At 34.4% G+C, this 23,283-nt stretch overlaps 2 protein-coding genes and 1 long non-coding RNA gene across 7 annotated transcripts; all 3 read left to right on the top strand.

Moving 5' to 3' along the window:
• Positions 1 to 1,957: 1,957 nt before the first annotated feature.
• On the top strand, positions 1,958 to 7,871 carry LOC127176309 (DLA class I histocompatibility antigen, A9/A9 alpha chain-like). The gene is made up of 4 exons (XM_051127917.1): positions 1,958 to 2,228; positions 6,193 to 6,474; positions 6,771 to 6,881; positions 7,825 to 7,871. The coding sequence occupies exons 1-4, from the start codon at positions 2,063 to 2,065 to the stop codon at positions 7,869 to 7,871; spliced, it is 606 nt and encodes a 201-aa protein (XP_050983874.1). The 5' UTR covers positions 1,958 to 2,062.
• Positions 7,872 to 8,588: 717 nt separating this feature from the next.
• LOC127174209 (uncharacterized) lies at positions 8,589 to 14,070 on the top strand. Of its 5 annotated transcripts, none has more exons than XR_007828860.1 (4): positions 8,589 to 8,691; positions 11,922 to 11,975; positions 12,137 to 12,189; positions 12,268 to 14,070. It is a non-coding gene; the product is annotated as an uncharacterized LOC127174209 (long non-coding RNA). The 5 variants fall into 5 exon arrangements; XR_007828857.1 differs by lacking the exon at positions 8,589 to 8,691 and adding an exon at positions 9,453 to 9,569; XR_007828859.1 differs by lacking the exon at positions 8,589 to 8,691 and adding an exon at positions 9,453 to 9,569 and having other exon boundaries at positions 12,137 to 12,193.
• Positions 14,071 to 17,373: 3,303 nt separating this feature from the next.
• Positions 17,374 to 20,151, top strand: LOC127174578 (H-2 class I histocompatibility antigen, D-D alpha chain). The gene is made up of 2 exons (XM_051125080.1): positions 17,374 to 17,796; positions 19,859 to 20,151. Exons 1-2 carry the CDS (start codon positions 17,748 to 17,750, stop codon positions 20,134 to 20,136), a joined length of 327 nt encoding a protein of 108 aa, XP_050981037.1. The 5' UTR covers positions 17,374 to 17,747; the 3' UTR covers positions 20,137 to 20,151.
• Positions 20,152 to 23,283: the final 3,132 nt, after the last annotated feature.

The raw sequence follows: 23,283 nt of genomic DNA, 5'->3' as shown, positions 1-23,283 counted from the left end.
AACATTACAACTAATCAAATAAGACAAAACTCGTAGCTCAACTACTCACCAACGCAGCGACAAACGAGTGGAAATAAAATCCTGCTGAGGGCGTTGGCGTCATTAACCAATGATATAATTTGTGGGCGGGGCGACACATGTAGCCCTGCCCCACATGCAGCTCCACCCCGTTCTGCAGGCTGCAGCCAGGACCTTCTCGGTATACTTGGACAGGTCTGGCGGCGTGTGATGAGGCACCCCTGATGTGAATGAAGCCTCATCACCGCCGCTGTTAAAATGCCGAGCGCGCCCTCTCTTCGGGAGACCGGTCTCTTCCCCGTGCGTGCATGCTGGTGTCCTCGTGGGTCCAGGAAGGGAGCGTAGAGGGACTGAGTGCCGGCGAAATGATGGACGAGCTGCCGGACCCGCGGTCCGGACGTGGACCGCACCCAGACGACTGCGGGCTAGGATGCCGGGCTGATTTACCCACCTCAGGAAGTGCCGTGATGAAAGGTGGATGAAGCCGCTGAAGGAAGCCGCTACCCCTCGTGCCGCGGACCTTGGCGGGGAGCGAGTGCGGCCGCTGGACTCCGCCCCTTACCGGGACCCTTCCCTTCTGAACACTGCCCCTCCTTCACCGAACCCCTGCACGTCGAGGACACCAGACCCCCTATTTATTTTGGACACTTTTATTTCCCCTTTTGGACACTTTTGTGAGAGAGCCAACTTACTGAACTGCTAAACTTCGTCGTCGTCTTCTGAGATTAAAATTTCTGACTGCTACACCTCCTAGAGCTTTAACTACAAGCTCCAAACTCAGCCCTGATCTTCAGACTGATCTGACCGAGTGTGCTGTATCTTTTCTAACTGATCAGACTTACGGTTTTCCTAAAAATGATGATTAAAACTGGGAAAAATCCCATAGACTTACATTGATGGAATGTTCTGATGAGCAACACTATTCAAACTCCAACTGTCAAAACTCCCAGAATCCTTTGAGACTCAATCAAGCCTCACTTCTATGTATTTCTAATCCATTCAACTTATAAATTATTTTAATACACACATAATAATAATAATGCACGTAGTTGTAATATAACATAGTACAACAGATAGATTATATTGAAATATATCTTTATTAATAATATAAGCACAATTGCTCAAATGTGCATAGTTCATTGACCAGTGTTAACCAGTGAACAATTATATGCTCAGAAAAAAAAGGTACAAAAGCAGTCACTGGGATGGTGCCTTTTCAAAAGATACATTTTGCACTTAAAGGGTCTATATTGGTACTTTCAAGGTGCATATTGGTATTTGAAAGGTATAGAAGTGTACCTTTTGAAAAGGTAGTCCCCTAACTGTTGCACCTTTTTTCTGAAAATGTAAACAAGTTAAAAAATTTTTGCATCATAAATTTGAGCATGCCATATGTCTGTCACGGCGTTGTATGCGGGAAATGAGGAGTAGGGACGAGGAGAATCTGGAACATGCACTTTTATTGAATAATCCACACGAGGAACAGGAACGGACAGGAACAGCAGGGAATCCAATGCAAAACGACATCAAAAGACTAAGAGCGAACACGGAGTGACAATAAACAAACGTTTACATGCTTAGGACCTTTGCGTTGTGAGAATGTACAGTGAGACGTCAGATATGAAAACGCTGACTTGTTATTTGATGTTTTCTCATTAAAATCGTATAATTTCCTATTCATTCAATAGAATGCAATCTGGCGGCGCAGTGTCTTCACTTCTGTGACATCGTGAGCAATCCAGTTGTCTATTATAGATCAGTGGTTCAGATGCATGTTAATTGTTTGTTATCTGTAAGTACTTAGAACCAAAATAAAATTCCTTGTTTCAGCAATACATCTCGCTAGAGTCATTCCAATAAATGACAAGTTCAGTTATTTTTATCCGGTTGAATGTGAGCATGTCTTGTGAGATGATGACTGTTCTCACTGTTTGTTTCTCTCTTCTCAGGAAAACACTCTCTGAAATATTACTACACTGGTGTGTCTGGAATCATTGACTTCCCAGAGTTTACTGCGGTTGGTCTGGTTGATGATGAGCAGTTTATGTATTTTAACAGCAACTTAATGAAACCTGTGGCAAAGACAGAGTGGATCAGACAGAATGAGGGAGCAGATTACTGGGACAGACAAACTCAGATTCTGATTGGCAGCCATCTGGTCTTCAGAAACAACATCCAGATAGCACAAGAAAGGTCTAACCATTCAGCAGGTAGGATAGTAACTGCCTACACACAGACACAGGAATCAGAATCTTTATTATATGTATATCTATATGTGTGAAATGTGACGTGTTTCCATTCTATTATTCATGTCTGTTTTTTTGTGTCTAAGTTTTTTTAAAATAAAAATCTGAAAACCACTGGCCTACTGTGACATATACAGTTGAGGTCAAAAGTTTACATTCCCGTTTCAGAATCTGCAAAATGTTAATTATTTTAACAAAATAAGAGGGATCATACAAAATGCATGTTATTGTTTGTTTAGTACTGACCTGAATAAGATATTTCATGTAAAGGACTTTTACAATAGTCCACAAGAGAAAATAATAGTTGGATTTATAAAAATGACTTCAAAAGTTTACATCCCCTTGATTCTTAATACTGTGTTGTTACCCGAATGATCCACAGCTGTGTGTTTATTTCCCTTGTTTGTCCTGAACAGTTAAACTGCCTGCTGTTCTTCAGAAAAATCCTTAGGTCCCACAAATTATTTGGGGTTTTTTTTTTGTGTTTTTTTGTTTTTTTATTTGCATTTTTGTGTATTTGAACCCTTTCCACCAATGACTGTATGGTTTTGAGATCCATCTTTTAACACAGGGACTCATATGCAACTATTACAGAAGGTTCAAACGCTCACTGATGCATCATAAGGACAAACAATGCATTAAGAGCCGGGGTTAAAACTTTTGAACAGAATGAAGATTTGTACATTTTTTCTTATTTTGACTAAATATCGTATTTTTTCATTTAGTACAGCGCTTCAAAGGCTACAGAAGATAGTTACATGTTTCCCAGAAGATAAAATAAGTTAAATTTACCCTTATCTTCAAATTCAAAAAGTTTTCACCCCTGGCTCTTAATGCATGGTTTTTCCTTCTGGAGCATCAGTGAGCATTTGAACCTTCTGTAATAGTTGTATATGAGTCCCTCAGTTGTCCTCAGTTTGAAAAGATGGATCTCAAAATCATACAGTCATTGCTGGAAAGGGTTCAAATAAACAAAAAATGCTGAAAAGCCAAAGAATTTGTGCAACCTACGACTATCTATAAACAAAAAAACACAGATGTGGATCATTCAGGTAACAAAATATTAAGAATCAAGAGGATGTAATCTTTTGAACAAGCTAATTTTTATAAACCTAACTATTATTTTCTCTTGTTGGCTATATGCAAACATCTTTTATGTGAAATATCTTATTCAGGTCAGTACTAAATTAAAAATAACATGTATTTTGTATGATCCCTCTTATTTTGGTAAAATAACATTTTACAGGTTCTGAAAGGGGAATGTAAACTTTTGACCTCAACTGTAACTCATTTGGAGTGCATTAGTCTTTATTACAACTAGTGTTGTCAAAAGACCCGGTACTTCGGTACCAAGTCGGTACTAAAAAAAATTAAATGTTACGGTACCAGGTTTTCTTAAGTACCGGTGGTACCGAGCGCCCGGTCAACCCGGTTCTTACTGCGCTATGCGAAAAGTACGCACTGCGCAGTTGTTGCGTCTTCTTCATAAAAGCACAGAGACACGGCGACCGGTGGTGCTGCTGATGCGGCTGCTCTGAATCCGCTTGTTGAAAAGAAAGGAGGAAGGAGCCACGTGTGGAAATATTTTGTATTTGCGGCTGATGACAAGGGCAACATCATAGATCATCAGAAACCCATCTGCAAACGGTGCATCGAAGTTCTTTCTCAAAAGGAGGACATACATCGAACTTAATAAAACACCTCAAAGACCGACACCCAGATTTAATGAAAGAGTTCAAGCAGGTAAGTTTTCATTTAATTTTATATTTAGAGCTTTTGTTATAAAAATTATACCTTAAATAAACATCGCCATTTGCTTAGTTAATCGTTAGCATAAGCGCGGCTAATGCTAACGCGAGTATTAGAATAAACTTCTTTATTACGTGTTTAATGCTCCTATAGCGTTTATTAAAAAAAAAACAAAAAAAAAAAAAGGACATGATAGTGTGGTATTTTTGCACACCTGAGGCTTTTAAATGACCTGTGTAGCTAAAATATGTGTGTTAGAGAACACATGTACAAATGTATGGTTAATGTTTATAGCCTTAAAATCGGTCAACAGAAAAGCAGTTCTAGGCTATGAAATATAGTTTGCGCAGTTTGATTAAATAAAAGTACAGTCAAATACAGTCCTGTATAGTTTGGTAAAAGATACTATTCATTAACATGACTTAATATTATCTAACATCAAGTTACAGTGAGTGAACATTAATGAATGTGTGTGAATTTTGTTTTATACAAACATTTGATCGTTCATGTTTGTTCATCGTGCGTGAAATAATGTTAACAGATACAACTTTTAATTTAAAATAAATTATTAATACATTTTGAAATTAAGAGAATAATTGCTATGTAACACTTGTTTTTTTAAGTCATGTTAAATGGAGTCTTTTTGTAAAGTGTTTTTAATAAGACAGTTTCCGTCTGTGTAACATTGATATACACTCAATATAAGTAATCTTATCTAACTTTGTTATAAAAAGCTGAGGTTTGTTATTTACTGAAAAGTTATATATAAAGTTCTGTTTAGCTGGTGTCAATCTAATATTGCATTTAGTTAAACTCAGCCAATTGTTTTATTTATATTTTCCTTTTACAGCTGCAGGCTGAAGAAGACCACGAACCAAACTCCTAAGCAGACAACGGTTCCAGATGCTTTTCAGCAGCAGAAGTACGACAAAAAGGCAAGAAAACTGAACCGAGCTGTTGCTGAATTCACATGTATGGATCAAGTGCCAGTTTATACAGTGAAAAATGGGGATTTCAGCAAATGCTTCATCACCTCAGCTCAAAATACCAGCTTCCAAGTCAAAACTTTGTTTTATTTTTGTTTGTTATAAATAAAAATAGTGTTGTTCAATTCATGTTTTTGTGTTCTGATTTGGTACCGAAATTGGTACCGAGAACCGTGGATTTTCACTGGTATTGGTACCGAATACTGAAATTTTGGTACCGTGACAACACTAATTACAACCAAGTAAAGATTAACTTGAGTTACATAATTCTTGAAAAAAACATTACAGTTTCAAATGACAGTTGTTTACTCTTACTATAAAAAAAAGGTTGGGACACTTTTCAGTTTGATCATATTTATAATTCAAACATTGTACGTTTCAGTTTAGGCAAAAGTACATTAAAACACCAATGCACGCATGTACTTTTATTGATGTACTTTTATTGTTTTTATTGTGAGCTCTTACTCCCAAACTTAAACCTCAGATTTATTTATTTTTTTTTAAATTTAGTTAACATAATATTATTTAGTATGTTTATTTTTCATATAATATACATACATTGACTCATACATACACACATTTTCTCAGGTGTGCACACAGTCCAGCGAATGTATGGCTGTGAGTGGGATGATCAGACTGGAGAAACAAATGCATTCAAATAGTATGGATATGATGGAGAAGACTTTGTGTCTCTGGATTGGAAAGAGCTTAGATATACTTCCCCAGTGCCGCAGGGAATCCAAACTGCACAGAGCTGGAACAATGACAGAGACTTTCTTGAGAATGACATGAGAATGATTACTACAGAACTGTGTGCATTGAGTGGGTGAAAAAGTATGTGGAGTATGGAAAGAGCAGCCTGCAAAAAACAGACATGTCAGTTCTTTTCCAGCATTTACAGTCGAAGTGAATATAAAAATTATCTAATTTTTATTTATGCATTTTATCTAAATTGTGATTATTTTAAGCATTTCAGATTGTCTGTGGTTTTTGGAAATGAATAATAGATGTGTTCTTTAAATCAAGTACTTTAACTTCAATAAAAAAAAGAAACATAATGACCATACACCCATCCCTACACCAGCTCCAGCTGTGATTCTATTATTTCTGTTATTAATAAAATAGTGTATCAGATTCATTATTTTGGAAGTATTTTATTTAGAGGTACTTATTATCACTTGTCTCTCTCTCAGTCTCTCCTCAGGTGTCTCTGCTGCAGAAGTCTCCCTCATCTCCAGTCACGTGTCATGCTACAGGTTTTTACCCCAGTGGAGTAACAATCACCTGGCAAAAAAATGGACAAGAGCATCATGAGGATGTGAAGATTAGAGAACTTCTTCCCAATGCGGATGGAACCTTTCAGAAGACGAGCACCATCACAGTTACACCTGATGAGTGGAAGAACAACAAGTTCATCTGTGTGGTGAAACACCAGGGCAAAAACAAGACAGCAAATGAGATCAGGACAAACGGTGGTAAGACAAATGAGATGAGTGAACTACAAATATAGTGGCTAAATTCCTTTAGTTATTAACCATCAAAAAAAAAAAAAAAAAAAAAAAAAACATATATATATATATATAAATAATTATTGTTTTTATTTAAAACATAGTTCTAGCAAGTTCTAGCAACTATGGAATCAAATAATGGTTAAAGGAGGAAACATTAAAACTATCACTTGGTTGTTACAATGGATCAATATAATTCTTGCCAGGCTCTATTACATTACCAGGTTTTATCAGTAATTTGATGTTTTCCTTTGATCAAACAGGAGATTCTGTTTCCATTGGCATTATTGTTGGTGCTGTTGTTGCAGCTGTCATCTTGTTAATGGTCATTGGTATCGCTGGATTTAAGGTGTATCAGAAGAAAAAGAAATTAGGTGAGAGCAGAAAATCTTTTGATAGTTGTTGTTACCAGTGTTACCAGCTGTTGTTACTTTTAAAAGTAATGCATTGCAATATTGTGTTACTTCCTAAAAAAGTAACTAATTGGATTAGTTACTGTTTATAGAAAGTAATGCATTACATTACTTTTGCGTTACTTTTTCTCAAATGGGCTGGTCTTGCTTGTTTGTTTGTTTTTTTTTTAAAGTTATATTTTTCACAAATTCTGCAATAAAATGAATGAATGTTATGTTTATCTAAAGTCATTTTTGCTTATTAATATGGTTGAAATGGATCATCGAAGGTCAGCAACAAAGACACTGGCTAATAAATTGGGATTAAATAGATAAAGGATATTTGCATTATTTAACATTTAATTATTGTTTGTGTCATAATCTGACTTTACATTTTACTTTGAAGAACACTGAATCTGCAAATGCATGTTCACATTTTGTCTAGAACTATAGTAACCATCATGTTTACATAGCACACACAGCGCCTCCTGTTTTCTTTCAGTATGGGGACAGGAGAGCTGTCAGTTAATTAATGGGAAAACAAAGTAACTGGTGTTACTTATTTGGAATAGTAACAGTAATAGTAAAGAGATATGTTCTTCTAAATTAAAAAGTAATGCGTTACTTTACTAGTTACTGATTGCGTTACTTGTGTAACATAATGCGTTACCCCCAACACTGGTTGTTACTACAATATTTAATGCACTTGTATGGTGCTTTTAATTAGAGTCTTATAGTTCAGATTACATATATTAGTAGACCATTATTTGAACATATCTAAACATTTTTTATTAGTGGAATACTGCATTTACTGGATTACTTTCATTATTGCCCAATTATTGATATTGAATCAAATATTTAATAGGCATTCGTTTATGAGCAGTATGTTCTGGTGTTGTTGTAAAAGTTTAATTTTCCCCTCTAGGTCCTAACACTTCAACTGTTGACAGTGCCACTAGTTTACTTTCTTAAACATTTTAACTGTTACACTGAACAGTAAGATTTTTAATGTTTTTTCTGCTCACCAAGCCTGCATTGATTTGATCCAAAGTACTGCAAAAACAGTAAAATCTTGAAATAGTTTTCTATTTGAATATATTTTAAAAATGTTTGTCTGTGATTTCAAAGCTGAATTGTTAGCATCATTACTCCAGTCACATGACCCTTCAGAAATCATTCTAATATTCTGATTTGCTGCTCAAAAAACATTTATTATATTATTGTGTTGAAAACAGCTGAGTAGAATTTTTTCAGGTTTCTTTGAGTAGAAAATTTAAAAGCACAGCATTTATCTGAAATAAAAATATTTTGTAACATTATAAATGTCTTTATAAGTATCCTTGCTAAATAAAAGTAATAATTTCTATAATTTCTTTCCCAAAAAAAAAATGTATATACTGACTCCCAGCTTTTGAATGGTATAATGTTACAGAAGCTTTTTATTTCAGATAAATGCTGATCTTTGGATATTTCTATTCATCAAAGAATCCTGAAAAAATTTGGACTGTTTTAAATATTGATAATAATTAATAATTTATAATAAAAATGTTAGAACAGCAAATCAGAATATTAGAATGATTTCTGAAGGATCATGTGACACAAATGCAGGCTTGGTAAGCAGAAGAGACTTCATTAAAAAACATTAAAAATCTTACTGTTCAAAAACTTTTGACTGTAGTGTATATCATTCTTGTGTAAACAGTGTGTGACAGTCATTTTGTTGTACAATAAAAGTTTAATTTTCTTACAGCCTCTGATAGCTCAAGTGTTGAAAACACCAAGGGCCCAGAAAGTAAGTATTATACTTTTTTTGAACTGCAGTAAAATCTTGCGCAGTGTGTTCTTGAAATTTTGCTTCCAGGTGGCTTTAGTGCAGTTTGGAAGATAGTTTGGACTGATTGATTGATTTATGAATCTGCATATTGGAAAAGGTGACTGTGTAAAAGTGTTAAAAATGAAACAATGATAAGAGTATTACTATAAGTATTACTATAAGCTCTATATAACTAATGAGTTGTCACATATGCACAATACTCTATCACATATAGTGAGAGTAATTTTTCCCACGTGCATTAGCAATGCCCACCTAGCTGCCTTTAAGAGGTATAATGCTGCATAAAATATTAAAGTAATTTACGCTGAGATAGGATTTTAATTTTTAGGTAATTTAACCATTATAACTGTTAACTATTAAAGTTGAGGCTTAGCATCATTCTTGATCAGCATCTTCTCAAATTTTTGTTTCAAAATGTAATTTTCCTATCCAGCTCTGTACTCTGATCCTGACCATGGATATAACAGTGGCTCAGACAATAATTCATGCAGTGCAGTAGATCAGACATTGTCTCTGTTTGCTCTGACAGTGGCTCATGTAAGTGTCTTATTTCTTTTTTCAAACAGTAGATCTGACAAGTCCTGCTACATGACCTATAATGATTTTTTTTTTACAGAAAGAAACGCAAAATGATTAAGGGGGTTTTGTTGCTGTTGTAGCTCCCTGTGAATGGATTATGACATCATTTGGGGTGTTCCTCCTAAGGAATGTTTCACTAAGACTTTGCCTTCAGAATATCTGTCATTATGGACCACAGCCATTCATTTTATTGGCTTATGTTTGTCAAGCAATTTGACACATCAGAATTATAAGAAGAATGGATTCAAATGAAATTTGTATGGGAGCATAATCACCTTTTCACCCTAGATTATTTAAAAATAAAGTAGTGCCAATAAGCCTTCTTTAAAACAGTGTCAATTAACTTATTAAACAAACCTACTGTATATGAAGAATAAATATTTTTTGACACGTTTCACGCTTCAATATCTTTTGAAAAGATACAGAGTTCATTTGTTCTCCATGCAGGTCTAAATACTCACCCCCTTGTCATCCAAGATGTTCATGTCTTTCTTTCTTCAGTCGATAAGAAATTATGTTTCTTGAGGAAAAAAAGTCAGGAATTATCCCCATATAGTGGACTTCAATGGTGCCCCCAAGTTTAAACTTCCAAAATGCAGTTTAAATGCAGCTTCAAATGGCTCTAAACAATCCCAGCCGAGGAAGAAGGGTCTTATCTAGCGAAACGATCGGTCATTTTCAAAACAAATTGACAATTTATATACTTTTTAACTTTAAATGCTCGTCTTGTCTAAGTCTGTGTGAACTCTGTTTTTTTTTTTTTTTTTTTGTTCAATATGGTCAATACAGTTAGGTTATATAGAAAAACTTCCTTCTCGTTTTCTTCCCCAACTTCAAAATCATCCTACATTGCTGCAGAAGTACCGACCCAGTGTTTACTAAGTGAACATGCAAAGAAGATCAAACACCCTTTACATAAAAAGGTAAAAAAGCAATGTAGGATGATTTTGACGCTGAAGAAGCAAATGAAACAAGAGTTTTTCAACATACCGTAACTGTATTGCCCCGGATTACACAGACTACGCATGCACATTGCAGAAACGAGACAAGACGAGCATTTGAGGTGAAGGATCGGACGATCCTCAAATGCAAACTGTGTGTTTTGCCTCGAGAGCAACCATACATTTGTGTTGTGTTTTGCTTTCTTTTTATATATTCTTCATTCATTTATTCATTTATAATCATTAATCATTTAATCATTTTATTGTTATTATTTTATTATAATTTAAATTTTAATCTTAATTATATACATTAAAAATATATAAATTCTTAATTTGTTTTGAAAATGACCAATCGTTTCGCTAGATAAGACCCTTCTTCCTCGGCTGGGATCATTTAGAGCCATTTGAAGCTGCATTTAAACTGCATTTTGGAAGTTCAAACTTGGGGGCACCACTGAAGTCCATTATATAGAGAAAAATTTCTTATCGACTGAAGAAAGAAAGACATGAACATCTTGGATAACAAGGGAGTAAGTAAATTGTCTGTAAATGTTTGTTCTGGAAGTGGACTTCTCTTTTAAATGTAGCAGTGGTGAACAGAAACAAAGTATTTTGACACACTGACACACACTTTAAAAAATGCTGGGTTAAAAACCCAAACCAACCCAATTTGGGTTATTTGGCAACCCAGCACAGGGTAAACATTGGACAGACATTGGGTTAAATGTTTTTACCCAACATGCTGGATTTTTTTTTTTTTTTTTTTTTTTTTAACTTAATTTTTGGTGAATACAGCATAATTTACAATAATACATACATTTAAACTTGTTTATCATGTATTATAGAAATAAAAAATGTAACATGTAAAAATTTTAATTTAAGTGTGTTCCATAACTCCATAACCTGCCCATAAACAAACAGTACTGAGATTAGAGAACATTTTAACATCAAATTCAATTCAATTCAGTATTATAATGAATAAAATCAGTTTGTTATGGAAGGTAAAAGGTGTTTCCATCATGTGAAACGAACAACCGTTGTTGACACAGCTAACTGACATCTTGTCCTTGTATGTTGTCCTTGTCCTTGTGTTGTGTAAAAAATATAATTTACAGCAGTCTTAAAAAAGACTTTATAAATGAAATAAAATGTATACAAACCTTTATTTCACTGAAGAAGTGCACCAAATCAGTGGCGCTAAGAACCATTCTCTTCTGTAGAGGACGCAAACAGCCACGCTCTGACTGTAACTCAGCAGCTGAGCTGTTCGTCAGAGACAGGCTTAACTCAGCAGTTGGGTAGAAAAAATAACCCAGCATTAAAAACGACACAGCAGCTTAGTTACAGAAAAACTACCCAGCATCTGGGTAAAAAATATTAAAAATAACCCAATAAAATGACCAAACAAGCTTAACCCCAGCATTTGAGATTACAAAAATAACCCAGCATTTTTCTTATATGGGTTTATATTAGCATATACATCATGTATCTAAATCAGTATTCTTTTGACATTTTAAAATTAATAAATGTAGACATTGTGAATTAAAGTCTCTTATGTTGTAACAAATTGATTCTCTACATATATACAACAACACTATTTTAATCATTCTTGTATGAGCAGTGGTGTGGCATTTTTTTTTAATGTAGCCTATTTATATGTTTTTCCAGCTTCTGTTGAGATCTCTGACTGCTCTAGTGAAAGAAGCACCAGCAGCCTACTATGTAAGTGTGAAATTATTTTTAAATTATTTGTCCAATTGTCTATTCATGGGAGTGAACTACAATAAATCATTTTTCTGTCATTTTAAAGACACAAGATCAGAGTACCAAAATTGACAATATTATTTTATGTACAGCTTTAAAATTGTTTCATTTTCTTGTAGCCTCTGTCAGTGGCTTCAGCATGTCAAGTTAAACATCTCAAAGGCCTAAAACAGTATGTAAGTGTTATTATTCAGTACAATTGTCCAGTCATGTGAAATGAATGAAATGTAATGCTGTTTATATTTTATAGTAATTTAGGATGCCTCACGACAATGTGACTGTGAGAGAACTGATCCCGACAAATAATGCTCAGCCTTCTACAAGACGTGACAAAATCAATCAAATTTCACAGCCAATCAGAAGAGCATGTGGGCGGAGCTTTATCTGCAAGAGCACTGCACTCGATAAATATAAATGTATCTCTAACTCTCTCTCTCTCTCCACACACACACACACACACGCGCGAAAATAAAACATTCAGTTATCATCAACATTGTTACACTTTTTAATTACTATAAGCAGCAGGGCCATAACCTCCATAGACACTGAGAAGTGCAGGTCCTTCCCAATAATTAGAAATGGCCCCCTAAAATGAAATTGATACTATTTGATACTGATGCTACTCTGCTGGTTGCTGGGATGACACAAAGATATAAATGTTAAATGTTTAGGCTGGTCTGCCTACTCTTCAGTTTTTAACGGTGAAAGGGTGTAAGGTAACATACAAGCTATATATTTATTATATATCAATTGTTTTACAATAGAATGGTCATTTTAAATGACCATTACTAACATCCTGTGATGCAAACTATTCTGTCAAATTTCACCATTTTGAATTGTAGGATGAATCATTTACTTGATTCATGTAACTGAATGTGACAAGACAAGAAACTTTGCGGTTTCACCATATTCACTCTTATATTTTAAAATACAAATATTTGCGAATAGTTCAAATTGATTACAAAAAAAAATCTTAGTCTTTATTGTCTTAATTCATTTTAATCTTTTATTTATTTATTTATTTCTTTAAACAATAAGGCCATTACAACACCCACCAACAAAATCAGTCCAACCCACATTACAGCCTTGCAGGATTACACACTGTGGTTAAATGTTAAAATGCAGAAATAGTTGTATGCAACATTAGCTGGCTGAAAAAAGACTGCACACATGCATACTTTCAAGTGAACTGTAAACAATATACTATGCAGGCTCCTTTGGCATTACATTTTCACTGTATTTGGATTTGTGACACTATTTTTAATATTGAATATACTAAATAGGATGGATGGCATGTGAATTTGGAAGGCATTCCGTCTTTCAGCTTAGTCACTTTCTCTTTGTCTCTCTGCAGAATGACAGTAAAAGAACACTTTCAGACCAAGAGCAACACAAACAATACAACCAACCTCATTCAGACATATTTCTTTTGTCCTGTCCTCCTTACCCTTTCTCTTGCTTTATTTTGGGGATTTAAATGAGCAGTTGTGTGCATTTAATCTGTTTGAATGTGTTAATAGCTCTAAACAGTTTTTAACACATTAACATGGTCAGTTGATGCATTGCATTGATTTAGTTGCATTTGATTAAAAAACTCATGCCAGTCAAAGCAATCTTTATATATTTTCAGTTTGCAGCATCATGCTTTTGTAATCTACACCCAAGCCACACAAAAGGTACAAAGCTGTCACTCGGGTGGTATCCTAAAGTACAAAAGTTACATATTTGTAACTTATTTAGTCTTAAATGGTGCATATTATACCACATTAAAGGTGCATATTAATACTTTGAAAGATTATTACTTTTTGAAGAGGTAGCACCCCAATGCTTTGTACCTTTTTTTCTGAGAGTGCATGAATGACAGCAGATGTTCAAAAAAAAATCAAGCATTTCCATACACTTTTGTTTTTCATTATTAAAACTGTAATAAACTAAGCTGAATGAAAAAAAAAAAAACTGTTCAAAAGCAAAATACTACAAAAATAGACAGACAAAATGTAAAATCACATTTATTCTGTCTCAGCATGTACAAATTTCAATAAACTCCTCAAATATAAACATCTAAAAAATAAGAAATTTTAGATAATTCTGATTCATTCATTGAGTTTCCTTTCAGTGTTTCTTCACCCTATTCAGCTTTCAGGGCCAGGACCAGATTTACTTCTCCTTCTACAGAAAAGAGAGAACCAAACTATAATTAAACAGACTACTTTTAAATGACACCATTACTAAAATATGAACCTGTTGGGAGTGTTAAAAGTACTGTTTATTTATTTAATTGTCTATTATTACTGTCTATTATTTAGTCACTGGGGTCTGTATGAAAAGAAAATCTAAATAAAAATAAAACACATTTAGATATCCATTTATATGTATATATGTATATGCCAGACATTTTTTACAAAAACAGCTCTATATACTACATATGGTGAGTGAGGATACAGACTACATTATTAAAAGGTTTTTTTTTTTTTTTTTTTTTTAAAAATACAGAACAGATCATTCTAATGTAAGTTCACTTGTTAATAGCACTTCTGTAGTAAGTGCTGAAGTAACCAGAAAACATGAATGTCCAGGAAAGAAACTTTATCATGCCATAAAGAACAAGTGCAACAGCACCATCGAGTTCAAGGAACACTGACACCTGATATGAACAAAATACCAAATCAAGACATGCACTACATTCTAAATGACATAAATTATCTTTTGAAAATGCAAATAGAACATGAACTAAAATCTAAAAAATGTTTGGCCTGATTCCCTCACAAAGACAGTCATTTGTCGCCACCTATTGCCGAGCCATGTAATCTTCCATGATCATTCACTTGCTAGCTACAAAAACATATCATTATCTTTAGTGAAATATTATAAAATATGTTTTAATACATATGTTTTGCTCTTTTGGCTTCTCCAGAAATGATCTACAATCATGTGTCAATCAGTCTATGACAGTGTAACTCACCGATCACATTGAGTGTTGCAGAAGCTTGTCGTGTTCCTCCCTTATGTTTGGCTACACAGGTGTGGCCTCCACGACCGAGGCCCAGCTTCCCCAAGTCCAGCTCCAGACGGCTGCTCTGACTGAAGGTGCCATCAAACGCCTGTCTGTGACCTGTTACACTGCCCTGACCCAGAGAGCGGGACGTCCCATCTGCACAGCTGAACTCCCAGCTCAGATCAAGAGTGTGAGGAGCAAAACCATCCTCCTCACACTGAAACACCAGCACCTGCCCAGGAACCAGCAGAGGAAGAGGAGACGGGTAGATGGAGAGAGATGGAGGCAGTGATTACTATTTTATGTGTAACTGTAGTTTAATATAATATACACTTGATAAACTAGGTGGCTAAGCAGCATTGCAACATAATTTAAGTATACAATCATCTTAACAACTATCTCCAGGTCCACGGCTACCTGAGCCAGCAGGTGTGGAAGATAGACTGTGCAGATGTAAATTCCTGAGATTCTTCCAGAATCATTGATGCATTTCCTGTTTCATAGAGGCAGAAGTGGTAAATACATACATTATTTTAATACACAGTGTGTTAAAAGCACATTTTAGTTTATAGGGCCTATTAATAGTGTCTCAAAATAGCACAGCTGAGCACACTATAGATGTTCTTAAGATTATCTTACTAAAGAATAATTTTAGTATATTAAGTACAAAATTAGTGTGTGAAAATAGAGCACTAAACAATATGGAACTGTGGACCTTTTTCAGCTGGAGTAGTTGGTGTTACGCCCCGTGTATGGTCACAGGCCCGGTTCTACGGGGGTGCTTGAGGGTGCTAAGCACCCCCAAACAAAAGCAAAAGCACCCTCAGATAAAATTATTAATAGCGTATTAATTTTTAAATTAATGAACACGCAGACAGATGCACACACATACATAAATTCGCCAAATTAATACGTACACACAAGCTTATAAATACACAAGCTGAACTGTTAAAAGCGCACCTCGGGTCATGTGACACGAACCAACCAATCAGCTTCATCCTTTATAGAAACAACATTGAAAACTCAGCCAAGACGGTGAAACAGCTGATCATAGCTGTACAGGGATAGACATTTTTAAAATACATTTTGTAGCAGGGCAGTGCTAGAAAGCCATTTATCATTTGCTGAAACTAACTTGTCTTCATGGAGAGCGTAGGCCATGGTTGCCTAGTAACGACAGACGCCATGGGAGCGTAACTTAGCGCTTTGGAAAGAACGCGTTTTTAGGCGCGACATGTGAACTGCTCCTAGATGAGCATGCAGTAATAACCTTCACAGTGTATTCTTGATGTTAGATGGCATTTGTTGAAACTACAATTACGATACTAGTGTAGACGATTTATATTACTCAGTCCTATTTGGTGGTACCGTTTTCATACAGTTCCATGCATATTTTTTGTGAGCACCCTCACAATTTTCAGAAGCACCCTCAGTGATTTGGTTCTGGAACCGGGCCTGTATGGTCATACGCTGATTATTACTTGACCACCGCTGCACCATCTTCAGTGACGTTTAGCATTTTAATAGAAACACTAATCATTAAGTTTATTTGGAAAACGTACGCTACAATTCTAAACTGAGAGCATCTGTACCAACGTGATCTCATGATAATTCGCATGTACTTTACGTAAAAAGTGGTTCTATAAAACGTACATTTACTTTATTTTTTCCAGACACTAAAACATATAGACGTATTTACAGCATCTAAACGTACAAATACTTACGTATTTTCAACATTTAAACGTACAATACTGACGTATTGACGACACCTAAAAACGAATTCTTATGAATATTAAAATTGCGGTATTAATATTTGAGTATCGATACTCAGTATGAAATAGTAACATTTTCTTCTGTGTGATTTCTGCTGCCAGTACACTTTAAACGCTTAAAATAAATAACATTTCCGCAATCATTTAACCATTCATGTAATATTTACTTTGTTTGCCGTGGTGCGACACAAAACGCGTTTTCTCAAGCAAGGACTGACAGACCATGCTGGAGGATTTGCTGCTCAAATCTGTGCTCAATGACAAACATCCTTTACACAGAGTGCACGTTAATCACGAAAGCAAAAGTGAAAGTAAACAGCGCAAAATCGATTTCAATGCCCTACGTATTGATAGCGCGAAAACTATATACAATATTAAAAGGTTTCAGGGTGCGAGCGGTAAGAAAAAAAGGACAAATTAAAATCTAGCTCAACTGAATATCCCTCCAATTTTGTGATTGGCTGTTGATAGGCTATGTCGTGTGGGGTCAGGGTGGGCCAAGCTTCTGATTTGGTGGGCTAGGCCCATCCTGGCCCCCCATGGAGCCGGGCCTGGAAAGAGTGAAGATTAGTGATAGTGTCACACTGGAGAATGGTTACCTCATCTGTCTCTTAGTAAAACTTTGTGCCATTGGAGAACAAACCAGTCATGAATAAAACAGTTTTTTGTTCTCTTTACATATTCACAGTAGGCTATAGCACTTTTCTTTTGCATAAATGCAAACACCATTTGTTTTCAGCATAGTCATTTAAAAGGAGACTTGCTAGCCACTTGCTTAGATCACGCAAGACATTTAGTTTGCATTCTGTGCAAGAAGAAATACTTAAAACTACAATTCCTCTATAAGCACCTGATCCATAATCACTGACAATTCAGACAATTCACTTCAGATCACAAGCTGCTTGTGAGGCATCCAGGACAATTTTCAGGTTCAGTTCTGTGGAACAAATTTATATTGGAAACATGTGGACCGTAGTTCTTCTGCTCCTCGGAGTTAGTGTGGCCAATGCTGGTGAGTACATGGCATTCACTATTCAGCTGTTCACTAAAACCACATATTAACGCAAAAGAGTTCATATCGTGGCAAGAGTTATATTTAACAGGCTAATATACATTTTATTTATTTGTGTGTGTGTGTGTGTGTACCTGGTATTTATCACGTTATGGGGACCAAATGTCCCCACAAGGATAGTAATACCAGTAAATTTTGACCTTGTGGGGACATTTGTGAGGTCCCCATGAGGAAACAGGCTTATAAATCATGCAGAATGAGTTTTTTTGAGAAAGTAAAAGTGTGCACAGTCTCCTGTGAGGGCTAGGTTTAGGTGTAGGGTGATAGAAAATACGGTTTGTACAGTATAAAAACCATTACACCTATGGAATGTCCCCATAAAACATGGAAATGTGTGTGTGTGTGTGTGTGTGTGTGTGTGTGTGTAAAAATAGAAGAAACCCCTTTGTAATTGTTAACATTTTCGTGAGTAACTGTAATTTAATTACACTTTTTCTCAGTAACTTTAACAGGTTACACTTACATTTATTTTGTGATTAAATTACATGTACGCCGTTACATGTAACAAGTTATTCCCCAACACTGATGATAATCACGTACAGTATGTGATGCTAAAGTAATTTTCTAAGTTGCTCTGGATAAGAGAGTCTGCTTAATGCCTTAAATCTACAAGTAAAGTGATGATGTCAATAATCTACCAGTATCAGGAGGACTTTATTCATTTCAGGCTAACTGCATGTGAGTTTAAACTAACCTTACATTCTATTAAAAGTAAGGCTAGTTTACAATGTCTCCCAAAACTAAATAAATATATATTTGACCATATGTCCCAAAACCCAGAAACTTTAATGACTTTCTTATTTTCATTTTTGGAGATCAACCCAGTTTAAGAAATTCTTCATAGTGACTCATGACGTTGCACTTGTTCAGAATATCTATTGGATGTGACTGATAACAAACACTGATAATTGTCTGTGACTAAGCGCTCACGATGTTACGCTTCACCAGTTCACAGATGGGTAGACAACAAAAATAGACAGACTCAGTTCTGATCAACTTGTCTGCAATCCATACAAACCAAACCAACGTGCAATCCATAGTTTTCCTCCTAATAGTTATTTTTTTCCTGGCAAGTATGTTTTTAAGTTCACAGTATAGTACCACTCTGTGTCTTAGACTATAGAAAACATTCTGTTATACAGAAACTGCTTGTTAAATAGCCATAGCATGGTTTGTGTTTAAAATACAAAATATGCATTATCAATATAATTATTAAGTTGCATAGATTTGCATGCACTCATTAGAGGTCTGTGCTAATTTGTATTTTTCAATGTAGTATGACATTAATGAATAATAAATAATAATATTATAAACCAGAAATAGTAACAGCATTTTACTTATTCATCCAAGGCTAAATATTTAAGTTTTTAACCTTGGAATAATAAAGATAACACATTTGTCTGTTTGAAGTGATAGATTAATTTGTTTTAAACATGACTTATATTAGTATTAATAGTACACACTAAAAAGAAAATCATAAAAATATGAAACTTTAAAAGTTCTTGGAAATTGGAATTGGAACCTTTTCTAGAAACCTTTATCTTATTTTAAATTATTGTTGCTGTTTTGATTGTTATTAATATTTTTCATTGCCTACTTTTTTTCTCTGTAACCAGTTTTAACCAGTTTGTTTTTCATATTCACAAACAGTAACATTGAAAACTAAAGAATATTTTTTTATTTATTTATTTATTTACTAACATAAACAGACAGTGAGACTAAAGAATGACCTTTAGAAGTTCAGACTATTTGTACAACTGCAAGATGAATTAATTTGTAATTGATGTCAAAAATTCTTGGACTCTCTTCAATTACAAGCCTTATAAACTGGCTAATATACTCTGATTAAAATGATTATATTTATATAATAATTACAAATCCATAAGGCAATGAATTTGTATCTTAAAAATGTTGTTTTAATATTAGGTGAATTCAATTGGTTCTCAATATTATTTTTGTGTGGGTGTTTATTTTTTTTTTTTATTTTTTTTTTTTTTTACAGTGACTCATTCTATGAAATACATAACAACGGCAGTTTATAATATTGACAACTTCCCAGAGTACACATCTGTTGGTATGGTGGACGACATTCCATTTGTGTACTTTGACAGTAACATCACGCGGACGATCCCTAAGACAGAGTGGATCAAGCAGAATGAAGGAGCAGATTATTGGGACAGGGAAAGCCAGAAAGAGAGTGGTGGTGTATCGGTCCTCAAAACCAATATACAGACTGGAATGCAGCGTTTCAACCAGACAGCAGGTAACACACACTTGTAGTTCTTACTTTATTTGAAGAAACAAAACCTCACACAACACATTGAGACACAACAACTCAAAACGCAGTATTGAGACATGACAGACAACAGCACAACAAGAAAAAATACGACACAGCAGCTCTATTCCAAATCATCCCATAAGCAGCATTTTAGGGAATCTGTACTCCCGATGCAAATAATTATACTGCCTCATTAGATACCTTCTCTTGACCAAATTCTAAAGCAGCATTGCATGTTTTCTTTCAAGGAGGAGGCAGTCCCATGTTGGACTGTGATTACACATCACAGTAACTGTATGTGTAGAGTAAATTTACATACAATGCTATTTTCGGAAAGAAGATTGAATAATTGTAGAGACGTGTTGAGCTGATCTGTGGAGGATGATGGGAAGTTTGTGACGTCTGTGAGTGAAGACGAGTCTTTCATCAGTCCTCATACAGACCAGATCAAATCTGAGTCTTTGAGTAATTGAACACACAAACACACTGATAGACTCACAATGAGCAGATCAACACTGTTAGACTCACCTAGACTCATAGGCTCACCTGATGAACTTTACTCACATTTAAATACTGTTTTAATACTGCAGGAATACAATCATGACATAAAAAAAAAAAAAACAAACAAACAAACAAACAAACAAAAAACACATGCTGTTCATTTAATACGTCTTAAATCCAGTTTCCTTAAGAAATGTAAACATGTAAACAACATTTTTCTCTCACTCACACTACAGTCTCACACTTTACAATCATTAAACAATCATGTGTGACTGTGATTAAACTAAACATGCAGCACAGATGACAACAAACATGCTTATATTACATGTGAATGTGTTTGTAGTTCATTCAGTGAGCTGATACACAAACACCTGAACACAAACATGAATTAAGATGAATGAATGTCATCTACAGAGCAGAAGCTTCAGATGAGATAAAAATATTAGATTTTTTTTTTTCAGTGGGAAAAAAATGGATTGTAATTATTGCATAAATATTAAGTAATTCTCTCAAAATACAAAATAAAAAATTATTATTATCTAACAAAAATATATTACACTGATTTTACTAAAAAATAAAAGAAAGTACGTTAAATTTCAGGTGTTCAAACTTTAAGCTTTTAAAAGCAATTTAAATTTAAAACCACCTCAGACGCTTTTTAAACTTCTTTCTCAAGCAACATAAAGTTTGTCTTGAAATTTTTTTTAATCTAGTTCTTATTTTGTAAGAACTAGTTCTGCTTTAGAAACTGATGAGAAATAATGAAATGTGTAAGCAGAGATGCTTTAGATGACATGAAAATATTAGCATTAATATAGCAGTAATATGAATTAGTACCAAGAAATTCTCTCAAAATACAAAATGAAAAAGAAAAAATATTATCAAACAAAAATATATTACATTGATTTTACTGAAAATAAAAATAAAAGTTATATTTCAGGTGTTCAAACTTTAAGCTTTTAGTTTTAAATTTTAAATTTAAAAGTACTTCAAACTTCACGCTTTGTAAACTGCTTTCTCAAGCAACCAAGTTTGTCTCGACAATCTTTTTAATATAGTTCTTCTTTTGAAAAAATTACTGGTTCAGCTTTAGAAAGTCTGAGAGAAAACTGAAATGTGTGAGCAAAGAGATGCTTTAGATGAGATGAAAATATTGTAAAGTTTTTCAATGGGAAAAATGTATAAGTGTGCTGTGTAAATTTTAATTAACACCATAAATTCTCTAAAATACAAAACGCAAAATGCTAAAAAAAAAAAACATGAAAAAATTTTTCTGAAAGTTGCTATAAAATACAAAATATATAAACATGCTAAAATTATCAAACAAAAATATATTATATAGAAACCAGAAAAAAAAATGTGTAAAACCACTGAGATGAAAATATGAGGGGAAAAAAACATGTATTATTTTTGAAAGGAAAAATTGATCATAATTATTGCATAAATATTCATTACTACCATGAAGTTCTCTAAATACATAATAAAATACAAAAATATTATTGAATAAAAATATATTTCATTGATTTTACTGAAAATAAACAAGTTACATTTTAGGTGTTGAAACTTCAAATGTGGTTTTAAAAGCAATTCAAATTTGGTATCTGAACGGCTGAATTTAAAATGACTTCAGACAAATTTGAAAACCATCGACTTCAGCACGACACTTTTAAACTGCTTTCTCACAAAAACAGCTTTTCCTTGACAGTCTTTGAAGCATATAGTTCTGTATTCACTAAATGAACTTGTTCTTCTTTTATTGAGGCCAATCTTTATGTTTACAGATAAAAGACGCCGCACAGAAACTCGTTCTGAGTCGCTGCTCATTCATTTCATCAGTAAAACAACATCGCTGCTAAAAGCTACTTTATATATTTTCAATGAGATGATTCAGTCGCTGTTGTTTAATTAAACTCACAGCTTCATTATAGAGAGGCGGCACAGACAGTCATTCACACGCACAGATTCATTCACTTCTGAACTGTAGATCTAACGACCCGTAGATAAAATAACTTACGAAAACTATCGTTATTGTATCCGTTCAGTCAGATTTAGCGCTGTGAACATGAATGACAGCTGTAACTGGTTGATTCTGGCGAGTGATGACTGTAAAAGTGTGGAAATCACGGCTGCTGTGCGTTAAAGTCAAAGAGACGCTCGACGTGAATTATATTAATAATTTAATATACGGCTGTTCAAAACGTGAGGGTCGTCGCAGAAAGCGATCAGCAGTGGAGTCATTCAGTTTGGATGGAGATTTATGTAAACGCAGATATCGGACACAGGTCGTGTCTTCAGTGTGATGTAAACAGACGGGAGAAAAATCGTTATTGATCAGAGCGTCACAGATTCTCTAAACTAACTTTTTTGCTACAGCTGCCAATGACCGGTGATCAAATTAACCTGCAATGAAACTCTTTTTGCAAAAACAGGCAGTTGTTAATACTACAATGACTAAACATACACTGCTGCTCAAAAGTTTGGGATCAGTAAGATTTTTAATGTTTTTAAAGAAGCCCCTATGCTCATCAAGGCTGCATTTATTTGATCAAAAATACAGAAAAAAACAGTAATATTGCTAAATGTTATTACAATATACAATAATGGTTTTTATTTTAATATACTTTAAAATATAATTTATTCCTGTGATG

Source organism: Labeo rohita, chromosome 2, assembly GCF_022985175.1.
Source record: "Labeo rohita strain BAU-BD-2019 chromosome 2, IGBB_LRoh.1.0, whole genome shotgun sequence".
Classification (NCBI taxonomy): Eukaryota; Metazoa; Chordata; class Actinopteri; order Cypriniformes; family Cyprinidae; genus Labeo; species Labeo rohita.
This window is presented reverse-complemented; position numbering and strand designations above follow the sequence as displayed.

What these genes read in the sequence shown, in the direction of transcription:
- LOC127174578 (XM_051125080.1), top strand. Translation starts at nt 17,748, where the DNA reads ATGTGGACCGTAGTTCTTCTGCTCCTCGGAGTTAGTGTGGCCAATGCT. An exon ending in AGTTAGTGTGGCCAATGCTG is followed by an intron (nt 17,797 to 19,858) that starts GTGAGTACATGG and finishes TTTTTTTTACAG; the next exon opens with TGACTCATTCTATGAAATAC.
- LOC127176309 (XM_051127917.1), top strand. Translation starts at nt 2,063, where the DNA reads ATGTATTTTAACAGCAACTTAATGAAACCTGTGGCAAAGACAGAGTGG. An exon ending in TGAGATCAGGACAAACGGTG is followed by an intron (nt 6,475 to 6,770) that starts GTAAGACAAATG and finishes TTGATCAAACAG; the next exon opens with GAGATTCTGTTTCCATTGGC. An exon ending in TCAGAAGAAAAAGAAATTAG is followed by an intron (nt 6,882 to 7,824) that starts GTGAGAGCAGAA and finishes TTTCCCCTCTAG; the next exon opens with GTCCTAACACTTCAACTGTT.